Below are 16,871 nucleotides of genomic sequence, written 5' to 3' on the forward strand. Positions count from 1 at the left end.
TTAGTTAATGGAAACCAATGATATCCCTAGTAACTGTCAGGGCTAAGAAGTTCATTTTTATAGCCTGTTACGAAAAAGTTTTGAAATAAACCAACATATTTATACTTGAGAGAGCAGTTGTCTGTTTATTATTTTAAATAGACCAGAACTATGATTGGTGAGAGACAAATTATTTTTAAGATATTTCCTTAAGTATTTGATTTATGGATTACACAGACCAAAAAGCTTACAATTTTCCTTAGGATCTGAGCTTAGTCTCAGGATAATAGGTAATAAATATTGACTTCTAGGCTTGAATACTGGCCCAGAAGTCAATGTTTTAAAGAACTTGAATTCCCAGCCTTTTTCCTTTTTTCCTTTTTTTTTTTTTGGCTCTGGTCAATGTGTAGATTAAGTGATGTGTAATTCAAGAGTTTTTAAAATGTTGTTACCTGAACAGGTGGGTTAATAGGAAATTATATTGAGTGCTAGATCAGAGCATTGCATATTTCTTACCCTTCTTACTCTCCTGTCTATTTTTAAGCCTTTTTTTTTTTTTTTTTTTTTTTTTTTAAATAATGGAGAGTTTTAGCTTTGGGCTGAGAATTGAGAGCTCATGACACTCTCTGTTTTCTTCCCTCTGATGTCAGCCTGCATTTGACCACATTTAGCCTGCAGTACACACCTCCTGTGGTGGCCTGTGTCTGCATTCACCTGGCTTGCAAGTGGTCCAATTGGGAGATCCCAGTCTCAACTGACGGGAAGCACTGGTGGGAGTATGTTGACGCCACTGTGACCTTGGAACTTTTAGATGGTAAGTTTTAGAGTAAGGGACCTTGAAAAGCACTTGCTGTTGATCTGTCACATAGCTGGCCAAAGGTGACTTGATTCAGATGAAAATAGTTAGTTAGTAGTTGAGGTTATTCTTGTTTCATTACTTCTGTTTCTCTCAGTCTTTCTTGAATGTTCTGTTTTACTTGTAGAACTGACACATGAGTTTCTACAGATTTTGGAGAAAACTCCCAACAGGCTCAAACGCATTTGGAATTGGAGGGTAAGAATCATTACTGTCAGCTTGTGGAACAAAATCAATTTCTTTTGACTGCACCAGTGAATATACCAGTATTGAATATGTACCCTAGGTTTGGAATTGCCCTTTTTATAGTTACACAGTAATCATGACTTCTACTTCATACCTTGGATACTGTTGTAAAAGTCAGTGTCTCTGTGGGATAGCAGGATTTGCTTTTCATTGTGTAACTCCTGTGATATGATCATTTGAGCAGTAACACTGGTTCAGTATTTTCTGTGTGGAAACTGGTAGGGAAAAAACATGGCTTCTCTGAGTCAGAGTATTGGCTTCTGGTAGAGGCAAGATAGAGAATTACAAGGTTAGAGCTGGTATCACAGTTTTGTGTTTGACATTACCTACTTTTAAAATGGATTTTAGAATTTTGTTTTTATATAGGTTGTAGTCTGAAGTTGTATTTCAAATACTTGTCAAAGTCTTATTCAGGAATAATGGAATCATTCCTTTTTTTTCTGTCAGATACAAAACTTGTTTTAAAATGTTTCCATTGTTTTCTCCTAAATCCAGACAGAAAAAGTTAATTTCATTCTCCTGAGTTGAGTGAGTGGCAGAGAGTGAGTTTGCCTCTTAGAAGCCTGAGATTAGAAGTAGACTTGAGAGGCTGGGCATGGTGGCTCATGCCTGTAGTCCCAGCACTTTGGGAGGCCAAGGCAGGCGGATCAACTGAGGTCAGGAGTTCGAGACCAGCCTGGCCAACATGGTGAAACCTTGTCTCTACTAAAAATACAAAAATTAGCCAGGCATGGTGATGCACACCTGTAGTTCCAGCTACTCGGGAGGCTGAGACAGGAGAATCACTTGAACTCGGGACGTTAGGTTGCAGTGAGCCGAGATTGTGCCACTGCACTCCAGCCTGGATGACAAAGTGAGACTCTGTCTCAAACAAACAAACAAACAAAAAACAACAGTAACAACAAAAAAGAAGTAGGCTTGAGAGCACATCTTTTACTTTAGCATAAAACCTCACCAAAATTTCTAGAATTCAGTTATGGACTAACTATAATCATAAGCAGAAGGCATGGATGTTCATGTATGAATTTTAGATAAGCATAGATTCTTTGTTGTTATTATTGCTTTGTAACATTTGGGTAGATTGCTGTGACTCTTAATTGAAGGTTTTAAAATCTTCTCTTGATGGTAATATTTATTGGATTTCATGTTAGGATAGCCTCCTGCCTGTGGCCTATCCAGAACTTCCAGTGTTGCTGCAAGTACAATCTACTCATCTCAGTGTTTTTTTATTTAGTAAATTACCTAAGTAAAGAGATGCTATTTGCTTCATTGCAGGCATGCGAGGCTGCCAAGAAAACAAAAGCAGATGACCGAGGAACAGATGAAAAGACTTCAGAGCAGACAATCCTCAATATGATTTCCCAGAGCTCTTCAGACACAACCATTGCAGGTTTAATGAGCATGTCAACTTCTACCACAAGTGCAGTGCCTTCCCTGCCAGTCTCCGAAGAGTTATCCAGCAACTTAACCAGTGTGGAGATGTTGCCGGGCAAGCGTTGGCTGTCCTCCCAACCTTCTTTCAAACTAGAACCTACTCAGGGTCATCGGACTAGTGAGAATTTAGCACTTACAGGAGCTGATCATTCCTTACCACAGGATGGTTCAAATGCATTTATTTCCCAGAAGCAGAGTAGTAAGAGTGTGCCATCAGCTAAAGTGTCACTGAAAGAATACCGTGCGAAGCATGCAGAAGAATTGGCTGCCCAGAAGAGGCAACTGGAGAACATGGAAGCCAATGTGAAGTCACAATATGCATATGCTGCCCAGAATCTCCTTTCTCATCATGATAGCCATTCTTCAGTCATTCTAAAAATGCCCATAGAGGGTTCAGAAAACCCCGAGCGGCCTTTTCTGGAAAAGGCTGACAAAACAGCTCTCAAAATGAGAATCCCAGTGGCAGGTGGAGATAAAGCTGCCTCTTCAAAACCAGAGGAGATAAAAATGCGCATAAAAGTCCATGCTGCAGCTGATAAGCACAATTCTGTAGAGGACAGTGTTACAAAGAGCCGAGAGCACAAAGAAAAGCACAAGACTCACCCATCTAATCATCATCATCATCATAATCACCACTCACACAAGCACTCTCATTCCCAACTTCCAGTTGGTACTGGGAACAAACGTCCCGGTGATCCAAAACATAGTAGCCAGACAAGCAACTTAGCACATAAAACCTATAGCTTGTCTAGTTCTTTTTCCTCTTCCAGTTCTACTCGTAAAAGGGGACCCTCTGAAGAGACTGGAGGGGCTGTGTTTGATCATCCAGCCAAGATTGCCAAGAGTACTAAATCCTCTTCCCTAAATTTCTCCTTCCCTTCACTTCCTACAATGGCTCAGATGCCTGGGCATAGCTCAGACACAAGTGGCCTTTCCTTTTCACAGCCCAGCTGTAAAACTCGTGTCCCTCATTCGAAACTGGATAAAGGGCCCACTGGGGCCAATGGTCACAACACGACCCAGACAATAGACTATCAAGACACTGTGAATATGCTTCACTCCCTGCTCAGTGCCCAGGGTGTTCAGCCCACTCAGCCCACTGCGTTTGAATTTGTTCGTCCTTATAGTGACTATCTGAATCCTCGGGCTGGTGGAATCTCCTCGAGATCCGGCAATACAGACAAACCCCGGCCACCACCTCTGCCATCAGAACCTCCTCCACCACTTCCACCCCTTCCTAAGTAAAAAAAGAAAAAGAAGACGAGAAAAAAACTTCTTTAAAAAAACACATACTTTTTCTTTTTTTTTTTTTGGAGTAAGAAAATTACTTATGAAATATGTCATCCTTGGACTAGGGAATAAATTGATATTGAGACATAGTTAGGAGGGTGGTAGAAGGCCTTGGCTATATATCTGCTGTCTCATGCATTTAACTATTTTCTTACAGTTTTTACTGGTATTAGAGAGGTGTTGAAGCTGTGAAGGATTAAGGACACATTCTGAATTCTTGGCCTCTCCACCATCTAATTAGGTTGATTGGAGTTGATATCTTCCCTCTTCTTGCCAGAGCTGAAAAATGGAGGGTTTGTTGTATCAGACAATTGTGGATCCTTTCGGTGTTTAATATATCAGAAGAGAGGAAGTATTTAAACGTCAAATCTTTTAATAGATTTAAAAAAATAATTTAAAGAAAGTAAGTTATCTGTTTAGTTTTTTTATATAATTGGGAAGGGGATAGGGATTTTGCTGTGTGTATGTGATACATAGCAGTAACTCCTGGTGGGTGGGATTGGAGGGTGGGAATGTGTGAGGGTGGGTGGGAGGCTAGGTTTTTGGCTAGGAGTTCTGAAATAGGCTCAGGCCACTTTTTTCAGACTTTTAAGTGTGTATGTAAGTGTGGGTGTGTGTGTTTTTAAGTGTGTGTGTTTAAAAATAATGTTTTATCTTTCCCTCCCTGTTCCTTACCGTTTTCATTTTCCAACAGTCTACTAGAGAAAAACATGGTTGGCCTTGAGAACATAAAGGAAGAGGCATGTATTTGACATGGTATTTTTCCCTTTCTTTATGTTATAATTGAGTAGTAGCCCTCTAATTTGTAGTTTGGGCAAGTACAGCCAACACCCTGACTCTTCATTATGAGAACTTCCTTTTTACCCCTTTTTTTGTTTTTGTGCAAAACAGAGATGGGGTTGAGGAAGGTGGGTTGGCGAGCAAGGCCACCTTCTGCCCTACAGAATTGGGTGTGTCTTTTTTTTCAAGTGAGGCTTTGGGAAAGCGTTCAAATGAGAGCAGTCTTAAGGTCTCTAAGAGATGGGGAATGTGCTATGTATATCCTGCCTGTGAAAGCCCAAACCATATGAGAGAAGCTAGAGGATACTAAAAACAATGAAATTGTGATTTGGAAGTTTTAGAACATTGTTTTAAAAATTACATTATAAATGTAAGACATGCTTTTTATGTGTATATCCGAAGGGAAACAGCTACATCCTCAGGTTTTTGCAGCCTATATGACTTGAGATTGGAGCTTGTGAATTTAACAGTACTGGTGCCATGAGAATGAGCAAAGCCTAGCCAATGGATACTATTATGTTTAGATTGTTCATCTTTGGTAGCTTTAGGTTCTTGATTGAGGTTCTTAAGATTTCTAAGTCCTTTATAAAAATAGGTCAAGAGTCCTGTTGTTATGGAGGCTTGATTATCCCAGATATTAGGAGTGAACATTTTTAATAAATCTTTCAGAAAATCTTGGCTAGAAAGAATTCTAAGTTAGTTGTCTAACCACTGAAAACTACCTAGCCAGAGATCATTTAATGAGATATTCTTTGATCTTCATTGCATTTTTTTTGCTCTGGAAAAGGTGGTGCAATTTGAGTTTGTTTTCGTGATTTGATTGCAGGTTACTTCATGCCAAGTATTTTTTAGGGAGAGGTCGAATTATTTTTCATTTGGAAGTCATAGGGAGACAGGAGTTGTACTTATGCTGCTACTTGCCAGGAACAGGTTGGGAAGAAAATTGTGGCTTTTGGAATTGATGATGTACTGGCCTAATATAGAAAGGAATTTGTAGGCAGGAGTAAACGTTAACTGACGGTGGGTTAGTGCCCTGCATCTTGCATATTTGAACTGTCTAGAGTTCCTGCCATTGCTGGGTATAAAACGAGGAGCTCTCTGTTGACCTGTAAATCATTAATACTTCTTGACTTGGAGTGTCACTTCACTTTATAGATGACATTTTCCTCTTTCCCCTTGATATTTTCTGTGTTGTGTTAGATAATTGGTAGATATATAGTTGCGGTTTAGTACATTTAGGGCTTCTATTTATTTAGATTTTGTTTGTTGGAGTCTGTTTCCAAAAGGGAATGTGCCGTTTAGTCTGCATCTGTATCTTTGTGGAATTGATGATCACTGGTTTGATTTTGAAAAATGTCTTTTCCAGCTTTTAGTTACTCTCATCAAATGTCACATATTTTCTAATCACATGCACTCCTTTACCACAGAGGCACATAATCATTTGGCCTCATAGCAGTTATCCATGGCCGTACTGTAGTAAAGTTCCTTAGAACTTTGCCAGGAGTGAACTAGAAAAAAGTGCTTACTAGGGCCTAAGAGTTGCTTTGTGCTGTGTAGTCTGGCCTTTGCACTAGTAGATCATTGCTGACATAGGTCAGTTTAGAGACCTTTCTGTGTTAATGCCTCCTGGTACTGTCTTAAGATACGTACAGTGTCTGTTTTTAGATCTATGCATATGTCATGAAGCTCCTTGTGGGCTCTGCATGAAGCTGCTGCTTTGTTTTTGGGTTAACAGATGTGCCTGTCAACTAGCATGTGTATTGTCCAAATTCCATAAACTTAAGGTTTTTAAGCACTGTGTGGTTTCTGAGCTCTATGTGTCTTTCCTATCCTTGCAGCTTCAAAGGGTGAGAAATGAGATTTATACATCCAAAGTTAGTCTGATAAACATGGCTTTTTGTTTCTCCATGTAACCTAGACTGTCAAAAATAAGTGATGGTGATAAGTAGGCCTGGAGCCTCAGCTTCTGTAAATCTCATTCCTAAAATTTTGCTAGACTCGTGTTGGCAAAAACAAATACCTGTGGATTGTCCTTAAGGCTTTTAATCAGATACCTGTGTTGCTGTTAGCTGAACTGTAGTGAAGCATCGATCCAAATCGGTCTTCTGAAGTATCAGTTATGCTTTTGAGTTTAGAAAATACTTAGGTGTTAGTCTAGTCTTCCCATTCATGAATCAGTGTATGTCCATATCAGAGAGCCTCAACTTCTTTTTTCTTCCTTTTTAAAAATGATTTTAGTGTTTTGATTTAGTGTATACTACATAGTTCAGTATTATTGGCTTTACCAGTGTTGACAGAAAAATTTTAAATCTCCAGTTGCAAACAGCAATGGATTAGGATATGGAAATAAAATCATGGTGACATCACTGCTGAGTTATCTTAAACCTCTGCTACTTAATTCTCCATATTGAAATGCATACTCCTCCACATACATGGCTTCCAAGTAAAGGCAATTGTAGAGGGGCCCTGTCTATCCCAGTATGGTTGGATTTTAAACATATCTGTGTTTCCGTTATTTTGGGAACTGATTAATATTTATAATTTTTTTGTTTATGAGTTATTTTGATACTAATACTAAGAAAAGAGAGAATCTAGAACATCTTGAAGTTGAAATACAAATTTTATTCTTTTGGTCTTGGGAGAATTTAAGCAGTCTATGCAACTCATCAAATGGTGAGAAATTGCCCTCCGAGGTTCCAGTAAGCTTTCAGTGACTTTGATACCTCCCCAAGTTTCTTGAGTTGCTGCTTGTTAACACCCAGCTTTTAACTGAGTGTTTGCTCCTGATGGTTTAGGAGATTTTCATGTTGTGTCACACTGTCAAGTTTTATTTTGTCTTTTTATCCCTCCGTGGATGTGAGTTTGAAACAAGCACGGTACAGTAATCCTGCCTGATAGAGTAGTCTGGAATGAGAATTACTTTTTGGGTGGGAGAGTTCTCCATTTTAATGTTTCTAAAGTTTTTCATATGAACTTGGCATTGGAAAAGGGAGGTAAAGAAAAAGGACGTTTACTAAAAGCAGTGTCTACTGTTCCCCTTTGTGAGTGTGTATTCATGGCTAATGAAAAAAAGAGAAGGACTCTTGGGTTTTGTGTTGCCATGTTAAGCATGGAGAGGGATGCTTGACAGCATGCTAATTGAAGCCAGAGCAAGTATGTCCTTCATCAGGTAATCAGGAACTCTTCAGTTGAAGCTGAGGAACTAACTGATTAGTTGTTGATCATAATGTAATTGGTTACAAAGTGGAGGTGCCAGCTGGCTTAAGTACCCAAAGAAAAGAATGCAGCAGCCTAACTTAGTGTTACCATATGTTACTGAATTTGAAACTGACCTTTTTTCCCACCTTGCTTCACACACCTAAAACTCTTTTCTTGTCAGACCAAAGAGCGAAAAGAAAAAAAAAAGTAAAACACTTTACCAATCTGTCACTCAGGTACAATTTTGTGGTGAGATTTTTGTCTGTTCTCTTTGTATTGCTCTTAAGAGTCCTTTCTCAGCATATTATTCTGCCATTGCCTCTGTCTTCCTTGGGGCACCTCAGCTCTGGATGCTACCCCTGGGATATCTACTGCTGTTATGTGAATGATAGGAGGTAAGTGACCATTATAGTAAGGGCTCTTTGTAAAAAAATTCAAAAAATTTAAAAAGGATGTATACATTTTATAGTCTGGCTATCAGTTTGATATCTTGCTGTCAAGTATGTTTCTCAATCTGTATTTATCCATCCCATCAATAAATGTTAATGGTAAAACACTCATTTGGTTGTTGTTTATGTGTACAGTCCTCAAATTAGTCCTTAGTCTTTTTTTTTTTTTTTTTTTTTTTTTTTTTTTTTGAGACGGAGTCTAGCCCTGTCGCCCAGGCTGGAGAGTACAGTGGCGTGATCTCGGCTCACTGCAACCTCTGCTTCCCGGGTTCAAGCGATTCTCCTGTCTCAGCCTCCTGAGTTGCTGGGATTACAGGCACCCACCACTACGCCCAGCTAATTTTTGTATTTTTAGTAGAGACGGGGTTTCACTGTGTTGGCCAGGCTGGTCTCGAACTCTTGACCTCAGGTGATCTACCCACCTCGGCCCCCCAAAGTGCTGGGATTACAGGCATGAGCCACCGCGTCCAGCCTAGTCCTTAGTCTTTAACTGTAATTTTATTGATATGTTTACAATTTTGTTTCAATTTTGGTATTAGTATGTTTTCTTATTGTGCAAGATCCTGTGGGAATTGAGTCCACTGGAAAGACCCAAGATTTGTCGATCAGTAAACCCAGTAGTATAAAGTATGTTGTAGTCAAAGGGAAGGAAAAAACCCTCACTCTATATTGTTACATGAATACCTGGAAGAGTAACTTGTACAAAAAAAATTATAGCACTAACAGATGATGGCAGCATGTACTGCTTATCTAGCAAGCATTATCAACATGATTCATAATTGTATACGTGGTTCTTTGAAAAGCCTGACATGTTAGTACAGACATAGCATTGTATCTGGAAGAAAATACACTTTGAAGAAAAAAACATTCTTGGTAGTGCCTGGAAAAATTGATAGTGAATACTCATCCTGAGACGTAATAAAACCACATTTACAAGGTAACTCTTGTAAATTACACACTGAAAATAAAGAACTTTTATGCTAAAGTACTCCATACTTATTACACAAAGTTAGTAATAGATATAGTTTGAAAGCTTTAAAAGGAAAAAAATAAATAATGATACTTCTGAAAAGTCACTTGAGTCGTTTCTTTTCCTGTTTTCTAAAATAAGGTAGCTAATTTTACAAACTGTATACTGCTCCTGAAAAGAATATGAAATCGGAAATCTTTGCAGAAGTTGCTGACAGAATAGGAAGATGCTGACAGTTTAGGAATTCTGGTGTGGTTTGAAGCACTCCCCTGCTTTTCATTCATTCCTTCTTTAGAAAATAATGCCTACTTCCCAACACTTTGGGAGGCTGAGGTGGGAGGATTGCTTGAGGCCAGGAGTTCAAGACCAACCTGAGCAACAAAGTGAGACCCCATCTCTGCACACAGACATACAAATTAGCCAGGCACAGTAGTGTACAGTCCCAGCTACTAGGGAGGCTGAGGAGGGAGGATTGTTTGAGCCCAGCAATTGGAGGCTGCAGTGGGCCATGATTGACCACTGCACTCCTGCTGGGCTATAGATCTATACCCAGTCTCGGGGGAAAAAAAAAAAAGTTAAAAAAAAAAAACTAAGTGCTGTGGACTGTACTAATGGGAATATGGCAGTAAACAAACATTCTGCCTTCAAAGAATTTACAAATAAGTAAAACATAGTATGTTAGGTGGTGATAAGCACTTTTTAAAATTTTTTTTTTTTGAGACGAAGTCTCACTGTCTCCCAGGCCAGAGTGCAGTGGTGAGATAACGGCTCACTGCATCCTTGACCTCCCTAGGCTCAAGTGATCCTCCCATCTCCTGAGTAACTGGGACTAGAGGTGTGCACCACCACGCCTGGCTAATTTTTTTTAGAGATGGGGTCACCCTATGTTGCCCAGGCTGGTCTTGAACTCCTGGGCTTAAGCGATCTGCCCGTCTGGGCCTCCTTCACTCTTGTTGGGATTATAGGTGTGAGCCACCACACCTGGCCATAATAAGCACTTTGGAGACTAAAACAGGGAACTAGGGGATAGGGATGTGTGTGTGTGAGCACACGTGTGTGTGTTTAGGTAACTAGGGCTGTGGGAATTGGAAAAAAGGTGGCTAGGGAAGGCTTCATGACCAGAAGCTTCATGACCTTTAGGGAAGACCTGAAGGAGGTGACAGCAAGTCATGGGAATAACTAGGATAAGATCATTCCAGGAAACGTGAGACATCAAAGGTTCTGAGGTGAGAATATGCTGGTATGTTTGAGAAACAGCAAGGAAACCAGTGTAGCTGGTATAGGAATGAGTGGGGAGGGGGTATTGGAGAGAGGAGAGTAGCAGGATATGAGGTTAGAGAGGCAATAGAAAGCCAGATACAACAGGACCTTGTATAAAGACAGTGAATGGAACAGACGCTATTGGAAAGTTTTGAGAAGGGAAATGACATCCAACTTAGGTTTTAAAATGTTCATTTGGGCTGCTGTGTTGAAAATAGATTATAGGAGTCAAGGGCAAGGAGCTATCACAATTTAGGTAAGAGATGAGGGTGGCTTGGACAGGTTGGAAGTACCCAAGGTAATGAGAAGTGATGTATCTTTTTTTTTTTTTCTTTGAGATGGAGTTTTGCTCTTGTTGCCCAGGCTGGAATGGAATGGCGCGATCTCAGCTCACTGCAACCTCCGCCTCTCAGATTCAAGCGATTCTCCTGCCTCAGCCTCCCAAGTAGCTGGGATTACAGGCATGTGCCACCACACCTGGCTAATTTTGTATTTTTAGTAGACACAGGGTTTCACCATGTTGGCCAGGCTGATCTTGAGCTCCTGACCTCAGGTGATCCACCCGCCTCAGCCTCCCAAAGTGCTGGGATTACAGGTGTGAACCACCTTGCTCAGCCGAGAAGTGATACAGCTTGAAGATGGAGCTAATAGGATTTGCTATGAGGTAGAAGAGAAGGAAGTGAAGGATAACTCCCAGTGTTTGTCCTGACCAACTGGAAGGTTGGGGTTGTCATATACTCAGGTAGAGATGACTACGGGAGTAGTGGGAGGTTGGCTTTAACATTAAATTTGAAATGCCAATTAGACATCCAAGTGGAGATGCCTACTGGACAGATGACTAGAGAGTCAAGTTCAAAGGAGGGATCCAGGCTGGATATATGCATTTGGGGGATAACAGCTTATGAATGGGATGAAACAGAGTGAGATAACTAAGGAAGTAGTAGTAGAAAATAGAAATGTTCAGTGTTTAGAATTGGGGAAAAGAGAAACAAGAGACAGAGAATGGGTGACTGATGTAGATGGGAAACTAGGAAGAGTATGGAGATCTAGAAAGAGTATGGAGTTCTAAGGAGGAGGAGTGGCCAAGTGTGTTAGACATTGCAAAGTGGTCTAATAAGATGAGGCCTGAAAACTTCATTAGAATTAGCAAGGTGAAGGTCTTTGATAACTTTTTTTTTTTTTTTGGAGACAGTCTTGCTCTGTCACCCAGGCTGGAGTACAGTGGCACAATCTTGGCTCACTGCACCCTCTGCCTCCTGGGTTCAAGTGATTCTCCTGCCCAGCCTCCCAAGTAGCTGGGATTAAGGCACATGCCACCACACCTGGCTAGTTTTTGTACTTTTAGTAGAGATGGGGTTTTACCATGTTGGCCAAGCTGGTCTTGAACTCCTCGCCTCAGGTGATCCACCCGCCTCGGCCTCTCAAAGTGCTGTGGTTATAGGCGTGAGCCACTGCGCCCAGCCGTTTTCATCTTTTTTCTCACTTTTCTCTAGGATTAGCCCCCCAAACTCTAGTTTCCTAATCCCTATTTACAAATAGCTTCTGGTCTACTTTAACCTCTTCAATAGCTACAGTGTTCAGTGAATTAAAAATAACCATCTACCTCCAGCCTGGGCAACAGAGCAAGACTCCATCTCAAAAAAAAAAAAAAAGCCATCTACTTTGTTAAACAGAACAAAGAATTTGCTGACATCTTGAGCTCTTAATATCTGCTCCCTCCTTTCACTTAGAAGTGGTTCTAGGCCGGGCATGGTGGCTCACGCCTGTAATCCCAGCACTTTGGGAGCCTGAGGTGGGCAGATCATGAGGTCAGGAGTTGGAGACCAGCCTGGTCAATATGGTGAAACCCTGTCTCTATTAAGAATATAAAAAAATTAGCCGAGCGTGGTGGCGCACACCTGTTGTCCCAGTTACTTGGGGTGGGGAGGCTGAGGAAGAAGAATCCCTTGAACCTGGGAGGTGGAGGTTGCAGTGAGCCGAGATCGCACCACTGCACTCCAGCCAGCCGGGGCGACAGAGCAAGACCCCGGCTAAAAAAAAAAAAGGAAGTGGTTCTAAATAGTAATGTTTTGTCTGTCTTGGACTTACAAGAAGGATTCTTTTTTCAGCTAAGACCTTCAGTAAATTCATTGAAAGAAAGTCTTTTGTTTCTTCCCCATCTATTCCTGTGTCTCTTCATATTGTTCACTACAGTAGTTTTAATGTTGCTTTTTGATATTACTACATTTGGTTGCAGATTTGGATTCCCAAATTTTCTGTGACATGACTGCCTCTGGCTGTTTTTTAATTATAGGGTGTTTATAACAAAACATCTTTTTTCGTACTCCTGAGGGTTGGTCTGTTTGCTTATGTATATAAATCATTGTTATTAATATTATGTTTGTATTGCATCCATAATCCAAACCTATCCTAGAATGTTCACTCCAAGAGAGCAGGGTTATCTTCCTTGTTCTCTCCTGGCACTTAGGTGCTCAATAAATACTTGTTGAATGAATGAATTTCAGGCCTTCTTCTAGGGCTGCTCTGGTCTCTGGAAACAGCACAACCCCCAAGGTTTTTTTTTTTTTTTTTTAAATAATTTATCGGTCCTATAGTGTTTTTGTTTGTTTGTTTATTTATTTATTTATTTATTTATTTATTTATTTATTTGAGATGAGGTGTCTCCATATTGCCCAGGCTGGGATCGAACTCCTGAGCTCAGGTGATCTTCCCACCTCAGCTTTTCAAAGTGCTGGGATTACAGTGGTGAACCATGATGCCCAGCCTTAGTGTTTTTCTTGAGGGCTGTAGAATCTTTATGTTCACTTCCACTGGGACTCATGCTCACTTGCTCGTTAGGCATGGATAAAACATCTTTCTTAAACTGACAGTGAGCAGATAAGAGATGCTGGAAAGCAAAAAATGTCTCGAAGGGTTATGGGAAGAAAGCTAGGAATCATTTCTACAAGTGGTGGAGATGACAGAAAGATGCTTTTAAACTAAAAATCCTTAAAGGATGGTATGATTGGTATTGTGTCTATCATTTTTATTATACCTGCATTATTTAGCATGGAATTTTAAAGACAGGGCACACAGTTATGAGAAGCAGCCCTAAACTAGAACAAATATTTCCTTATTCTCAGTCCAATGCTCTTTACTATATAAGAGGCAATAAGGGATAAAGAATGCGGGCTGGGTTCAAATTCGTCTTCCTTTCCCATTTAATAGCTATGGTCCCATTCTGTTCCTCAGTCCTCTTATCTGTAAAATGGACATAATACTAACCTGTACCTCTTAGGGCTGCTTTGAAAAATTCAATGACTTTATACATGTAATTCCCAGAATCAGTAAACACCCAAAAAATGTTTCTCAGTGTTCTCTACACCAAATGTTCAGTACATGTATTGAACTGTTCACAAAAGAAAGCTAAAGACTTTTTATGTGTAAACAGTGATCCTCCAGCCTCTGTCTGATTTATTTTTTTATTTATATTTTTTTTGAGACGGAGTTTCGCTCTTGTTGCCCAGGCTGGGGTGCAATGGCGCGATCTCGGCTCACCGCAATCTCCGCCTCCCGGGTTCAAGAGATTCTCCTGTCTCAGCCTCCCGAGTAGCTGGAATTACAGGCGTGCACCACCACGCCCGGCTAATTTTGTATTTTTAGTAGAGACGGCGTTTCTCCATGTTGGTCAGGCTGGTCTCGAGCTCCCGACCTCAGGTGATCTGCCAGCCTCAGCCTCCCAAAGTGTTGGGATTACAGGCGTGAGCCACCGCGCCCGGCCTGTCTGTCTGATTTTATACTAGCTGTGTACAGTGGTGAGGGAACAGCAGCCTAGGACCACAGACTGAGGGTCCAAAAGTAGCCGGAAAACGAGCCACGCTGCAAGGTGGAAAAATATTAGCTGGCAACCCGCCCCGCAGCCCGCTCTCCGCCCCCTTCCCCGGCTCACTCTCCTCCGGGCGGAGTTGCTGACAGACAGTCTGTCTTAGCCACCCCAACCTCGCATTTTCTCAGCGCTCCGCCCTCCCAGACACGATAGGTAGTTGGTCTCGGCCAATGGCGACACCCTGTCATACGAGCGGTAGCCAATCAATAGCCAGGAGTCCGGAAAGGGGCGAGGCCGATCTGGGAGCCGCTGGCGCCACTAGAGGAGGGCGAGCGGCGCGGCAGAGTGCGGCGCAGCGCAGCTCCTTAGGTAAGATGGCGGTGCTCTTTCCTCTAAGCTCTTGCAGTTGGGCTGCTGTTTCGCTCTTTTTGTCAGCTCAGAGCTGCTACTCCGCCTCAAAGCAGTGTCAGAGTCAGTCTCCTTCCTGCAGGCTTCCAGGAGCCAGGATCTCCGGTGACCGGAGCCGTAGGACAAAATGGCGCTCGCATAGGCTTCCGAGGCCAGGCCCAGTCGTGCGCTCTGAGGCAGGCCGGGACAAAGGCGGCGTGCGGGGAGGCGGCGTGGCCGCCGCGTGGGGCTGGTGTTGTCGCTTCCCTTCGTGCTGCAGCTGTGCGAGTCCTGAAGATACTTTCAGCGTGGTGTGGTTCGGGGTGGGGCCGGGCATGGAGGGACACGCTAAAGGGAGGCAAAGCCACAGATGCCTGTGGAGACTTGGGGAGGGCGGCGGGGACTTACGGAACGTACCTTACGGGGACGACTTCTGCATGTCCTTTGGAAACTGCCCGCGCGATCTGTGTGGAGCAGGAATTTTCGGGAAGGGTAAGGGCTTTTTGGTCTTTCGTTTGACCCCGCAGGTTTTGGTTATGAACAGGATTCGGATTCACGTCTTGCCAACCAATCGGGGGAGGATCACTCCAGTGCCCAGGTCTCAGGAACCTCTGTCTTGTGCATTCACTCATCGTCCATGCTCTCACCCTCGTCTGGAGGGGCAGGAGTTTTGCATTAAGCATATCCTCGAAGACAAGAATGCACCCTTCAAGCAGTGTAGTTATATATCGACGAAGAATGGAAAAAGATGTCCCAATGCTGCCCCAAAGCCAGAGAAGAAAGATGGGTATATATGTATAGATATATATGTCGTTTGTCTTAAAGCGAGGGGGTATGTGATATGATGCGGGCTTCAGCATAGCTGCTGCGTTTGAGATCTTGTCCTTGTAAATTTGGGGTTATGGTTGTATCCTTGGAAAACTGAAAAAACGGTGAAGACTGGAAAGACCCTTGAGTTGGATTACTTAGTTCACCTCTTTGGTTCTTTTCCCTGATCTGTAAAATAAAGGCATATTTTAAATTAGTCTTTTTTTTTTTTTTTTTTTTAAGAGAGATGGGGTCTTGCTATTTTGACCAGGCTGGTCTCAAACTCCTGGCCTCAAGGTATCCTCCCATCTCGGCCTCCCAGAGTGCCGGGATTACAGGCGTGTGCGACCGCGCCCGGCCCTAAAATTAATTTTTTTTTGGGGGGGGGGCACAGATTCTTGCTTTATTCCCCAGGCTGGAGTGCAGTGGAGATCTCGGCTCACTGCAACCTCCTCCTTCCAGGTTCAAGCGATTCTCCTGCCTCCTAAGTAGCTGGACTTAAGGCGTGCGCCACTATGCCCGGCTAATTTTTGTACTTTTTAGTAGAGGCGGGGTTTCGCCATGTTGGCCAGGCTTGTTTTGAACTGCTGACCTCAGGTGATCCATCCGCCTCGGCCTCCCAGAGTGTTGGGATTACAGGTGTGAGCCACCGCACCTGGCCCCTAAAATTCTTCTTAATGGAGGGGTGTGTGGCTCTATTTGGCTGTCCATGAATTTTGTTAAATAACATGCAAAGTTGTATATGTGTGTATTCTTCTGTAAGAGGCTTCATAGTTTTCATCATGTATGCAAAGGTATCCATGCAAAAACATAACCTGACCAGATAATTTTTTACATATCTTGTAGTTTTAAAATTGTGTCCCTGGCTGGTCGCAGTGGCTTATGCCTGTAATCCCAGCACTTTGGGAGGCCACAGCAGGAGGATCACTTGAGGCCAGGAGTTGGAGACCAACCCAGGCAATACAGTGAGACCCCGTCTCTACAGAAGATTAAAAAACTCGCTGGGCATAGTGGCGTGGACATGTAGTCCCAGCTACTTGGGAGGCTGAGGTGGGAGGATCACTTGAGCCTGGGAGTTCCAGACCAGACTTGGCAACATAGACTTCATTTCTACAAAAAACTAAAAAAATTTGCTGGGCACAGTGGTGCATGCCTATAGTTCTAGCTACTTTGAGGCTGAGGCAGGAGGATCGCTTGAACCAAACAGTTTAAGGCTACAGTGAACTATGATTGCACCACTGCACTTTAGCCTGGGCAACAGAGCAAGACCCAATCCCTTGCCTCAGCCTCCCAAAGTGCTGGGATTACAGGGGTGAACCACTTCATCCATCCTGTTATTTCCCTTTAATAAAGTCAAATGAGTTGACCTTGGGCCAGTTAAATTCCTCTGACTTGCATTTTTAGAAATGA

At 42.3% G+C, this 16,871-nt stretch overlaps 2 protein-coding genes across 9 annotated transcripts in view; both read left to right on the plus strand.

Annotated features, from left to right (window-relative positions):
• The window catches only part of CCNT1 (cyclin T1), a 28,628-nt gene extending 20,285 nt beyond the window's left edge, over nucleotides 1-8,343 (plus strand). The window contains exons 7-9 of one of the 2 annotated variants that reach the window (XM_055357327.1): nucleotides 630-793; nucleotides 963-1,033; nucleotides 2,357-8,343. In XM_055357327.1, the coding sequence (XP_055213302.1) occupies nucleotides 630-793; nucleotides 963-1,033; nucleotides 2,357-3,760 (1,639 nt within the window). In that variant the 3' untranslated portion in view covers nucleotides 3,761-8,343. The remainder of the gene's footprint in view (nucleotides 1-629; nucleotides 794-962; nucleotides 1,034-2,356) is intronic. The other variant, XR_004066865.3, reaches the window with a different exon arrangement.
• A 6,189-nt stretch (nucleotides 8,344-14,532) lies between these two features.
• The window catches only part of KANSL2 (KAT8 regulatory NSL complex subunit 2), a 28,793-nt gene continuing 26,454 nt past the window's right edge, over nucleotides 14,533-16,871 (plus strand). For 2 of the 7 annotated variants that reach the window (XM_055357330.2, XM_063694021.1), the window contains exons 1-2: nucleotides 14,533-14,636; nucleotides 15,182-15,441. In XM_055357330.2, coding sequence (XP_055213305.1) covers nucleotides 15,191-15,441 — 251 coding nt within the window. In that variant the 5' untranslated portion in view covers nucleotides 14,533-14,636; nucleotides 15,182-15,190. Of the gene's footprint in view, nucleotides 14,637-14,664; nucleotides 14,966-15,181; nucleotides 15,442-16,871 lie in introns of those variants that run through there. The other 5 variants (XM_063694022.1, XM_063694023.1, XM_063694020.1 and 2 more) reach the window with 4 other exon arrangements.

Source organism: Gorilla gorilla, chromosome 10, assembly GCF_029281585.2.
Source record: "Gorilla gorilla gorilla isolate KB3781 chromosome 10, NHGRI_mGorGor1-v2.1_pri, whole genome shotgun sequence".
NCBI classification, from domain to species: Eukaryota; Metazoa; Chordata; class Mammalia; order Primates; family Hominidae; genus Gorilla; species Gorilla gorilla.